The sequence below is a fragment of the Alligator sinensis genome, unplaced genomic scaffold (genome assembly GCF_000455745.1).
Source record: "Alligator sinensis unplaced genomic scaffold, ASM45574v1 scaffold553_1, whole genome shotgun sequence".
Lineage (NCBI taxonomy): Eukaryota > Metazoa > Chordata > Crocodylia > Alligatoridae > Alligator > Alligator sinensis.
This window is the reverse complement of record NW_005842389.1, coordinates 319201-322565: the sequence shown is the minus strand read 5'-3', so window position 1 is coordinate 322565 and position 3365 is coordinate 319201. Positions and strand designations below refer to the sequence as shown.

Below are 3365 nucleotides of genomic sequence, written 5' to 3'. Positions count from 1 at the left end.
TGGGGGGCCAGTTTCTCCCCCCCGCCCCACCAGATCCGGTCCAGCCGGGTCCTTACCGACACACCCAGAAGCTGCCCCCCGCGTCTCACCCCAGGGCCTCTCCCAGGCAAGAAGTAGCCAAGGGCGGAGTGGTCAGGGGGACATTTGTCTGCTCCTCCCTGCCTGGCTGCACGGCCACCATAACCTGGGCATCTTCCCGTAGGACCTGCCGTCACCACCATGATCCCCAACGCCGGTGCCTTCCTCCCCTTCCTCCTCCTCATCCTGCCAGCCACCCCCCAGGAGCCAGAGGGGGCCACGGCAGAGCTGGTGGCTCAGACACAGGCAGGGCCGGTGCGGGGGCTGCGCCTGCCCGCGCTGTCTGGCCACGTCACCGCCTTCCTGGGCATCCCCTATGCCGAGCCCCCACTTGGCCCCTTGCGCTTCCGGCCCCCGCGGCCCCTCCGGCGGCCATGGCGCGGCACGCGAGACGCCAGCGCCTACCCCCAGGCCTGCTGGCAGTACGTGGACAAGCTGTACCCCGGCTTCCCTGGCCTGGAGATGTGGAACCCCAACCGGGAGCTGAGCGAGGACTGCCTGTACCTGAATGTCTGGGTGCCGTCACCACGGCCCCGCAACGCCTCGGTGCTGGTCTGGATCTACGGCGGCGGCTTCTACAGTGGCTCATCCTCACTGGACGTCTATGATGGGCGGTATCTGGCACAGGCTGAAGGGCTGGTGCTGGTGTCCATGAACTACCGTGTGGGTGCCTTGGGCTTCCTGGCACTGCTGGGCAGCCCTGAGGCCCCGGGCAATGTAGGGCTGCTGGACCAGCGCTTGGCCCTACAGTGGGTGCAATCCAACATCCGCGCCTTCGGCGGGGACCCTAGTGCTATCACACTCTTCGGGGAAAGTGCTGGAGCTGCCTCGGTGGGCATGCACCTGCTGTCACCAGCTAGCCGGGCCCTGTTCCACCGCGCTGTGCTGCAGAGTGGGGCCCCCAATGGGCCCTGGGCCACCATCAGCCCTGGGGAGAGCCGGCGGCGGGCACTGGAACTGGCGCACCGCGTGGGGTGTCCAGCCGGGGGCAATGACTCTGAGGTAACAAGGAATGGGGCAGCAACATGCACACCGTCTTGCATGGAAGTCATCAAAATGGTCGTCCAGCTACAAAAAGAGCCCAGAACGGTCCATGAGGTGTTCGGGAGGGGGGTCGGGGCTGGATGGGTGGGGCCACAGTGCCCCTTTGCGCCCCCATGGGCCACGGTGCATCCCCATAAGGGCACAAACGGGAGGTCATCAGGGTAACGCTAATGAGAAGCTCCTTTCCAGCCTGAGTGGAATTGAAGGGAGGGGGCTCATGAACTGTGTGACAATCATTCACACATGTGGCCAGTCTCCATTTATTGCACAATTCACCAGTCCATGATGTGATAATTACTTTGTAGCCGGTCTACATTTATGGTGCAATTGACCAGGTAATTGCATGATAATTACTTTGCCTGCATGGGCAGTCTCCATTTATTGTGCGATTTGCCAGTTCATGGTGTGACAATTTGCCTAGGTGATTTGTCTCCATTTATTGCGCAATTCACCAGTTAATTGTATGGTAATTACTTTGCACACGTGGCCAGTTTACACTTATTGCATGCTTCACTATGCTCATTGCTTGTCCCATGCGGCCAGTCTCCACTTACTGCATGAGCTGCCATTTTGCAGCATGATAACGCTATTGCACTTTTCATGCACAACCAGCTCACGCACCTCCCAGTTCCCGGCACACTACTTCCCTCAGCAGGGCTGGTCCCCACTTCTGGCACCGTGTCAGTAACGCCTGCCATCCTCTTGCAGGTGGTGGCCTGTCTCCGGTCCCGGTCACCCCAGGACCTCATCGACCAGGAGTGGGGGGTCCTGCCGCAGCCCAGCGTCTTTCGCTTCCCCTTCGTGCCAGTGGTGGATGGGGATTTCCTAGCCGACAGCCCCGAGGTGCTGCTCAACGCAGGCAGCTTCGCCGAGATGCCAGTGCTGGCCGGGGTGGTGCACGATGAAGGCAGCTACTTCCTGATCTATGGGGCACCAGGGTTCAGCAAGGACAATGAGAGCCTTATCACCCGTGAAGAGTTCCTGGGGGGGGTGCGGCTGGGGGTCCCGCAGGCTGGGGAGCTGGCGGCCGAGGCGGTGGTGCTCCAGTACACGGACTGGCGGGACCCCGAGGACCCAGTGAAGAACCGGGAGGCACTGGACGATGTGGTGGGTGACCACAACGTGGTGTGTCCTGTCACTCTGTTCGCGCAGCGGGCGGCCGAGCGAGGAGCCCCGGTCTTCGCCTACCTCTTCGACCACCGCGCGTCCACGCTGGCCTGGCCAGCCTGGATGGGCGTCCCTCACGGCTATGAGATTGAGTTCGTCTTTGGGCTGCCCCTGCAGCCAGCGCTCAACTACACAGCAAGCGAGGCCGCCCTCAGCCACCGCATGATGCGCTACTGGGGGAACTTTGCCCGCACTGGGTAACAATGGCCGGTGGGCGGGGGGGAGATGGATGGGTGGGCAGAGGAAAAGATGGAGAGATGGTGGGTGGGTGGATGGACAGAGAATAGACAACTGGGATGGATGAAGATGGAGAGGAATGAACAGGCAATGGATGGATCAATAGATCCATGGATAGTTGGATAGATGTGTACATAGAAGTAGAGATGGATGGGTGGATGGATGGTATCTGGGATAGATGGTATCTAGGATAGGTGGGTGGGTGGGTGGATGGTTGAATTGATGGGTGGTGTCTGAGATTGGTGGGTGGATAGTATCTGGGACCGGTGGGTGGGTGCATGGGTTGGTGGATGGATGGATGGTACTTAGGATTAGCAGATGGGTAGGTGGAGGGACAGACTCAGAGAGAAGCAGAGGGGGGGAAAGCCGGGGGCTGCTGACACCTCCCCCACCCCACAGGGACCCCAACGATGCATCGGGACAGGCCGGGCACTGGCCCCCATACACGGCCACGGGGCAGCGCTATGTGAGGCTCGACACGGGGCCCCTGGCCGTAGGGCAAGGCCTGCGCGCACAGCTCTGCGCCTTCTGGACCCGCTTCTTGCCCAAACTGCTCAATGTCACCGGTGCGTGGGGCCCGCGGGGCGGGAGTGGGGAGCACTGGCAGGGCTGGGGGTCAGGGGGGCTGCGGGTCGGGACTGAGGGGCACCAGGGAAGGAGGGAGCTGTGGGTCAGGAGTGAGGTGCACGGGGAGACCTGGCCGGAGGCAGGGCAGCTTCCCCACAACTTCCCCCTCCTCTATTCTCCCCTCCAGCCTCCATCCCAGCATCCACCGCCGCCGCCCCCCCCGCTTCTCCTCTTTCTTGCCCTGCGGCCGCTCACGCCCGGACTCTCCCACC

The 3365-nt window shown here is 62.3% G+C and overlaps 1 protein-coding gene across 1 annotated transcript; it reads left to right on the top strand.

Annotated features, from left to right (window-relative positions):
• The first annotated feature begins 6 nt into the window (after positions 1–6).
• ACHE (acetylcholinesterase (Cartwright blood group)) lies at positions 7–3066 on the top strand. Its single transcript, XM_025211066.1, has 2 exons — positions 7–1080; positions 1831–3066. Exons 1-2 carry the CDS (start codon positions 220–222, stop codon positions 2488–2490), a joined length of 1521 nt encoding a protein of 506 aa, XP_025066851.1. The 5' UTR covers positions 7–219; the 3' UTR covers positions 2491–3066.
• Positions 3067–3365: the final 299 nt, after the last annotated feature.

Bases quoted from the DNA above. Each gene is read 5' to 3' on its own strand.
- ACHE (XM_025211066.1), top strand. From the start codon at position 220: ATGATCCCCAACGCCGGTGCCTTCCTCCCCTTCCTCCTCCTCATCCTG. The intron at 1,081-1,830 runs GTAACAAGGAAT...ATCCTCTTGCAG, and splicing joins CCGGGGGCAATGACTCTGAG to GTGGTGGCCTGTCTCCGGTC.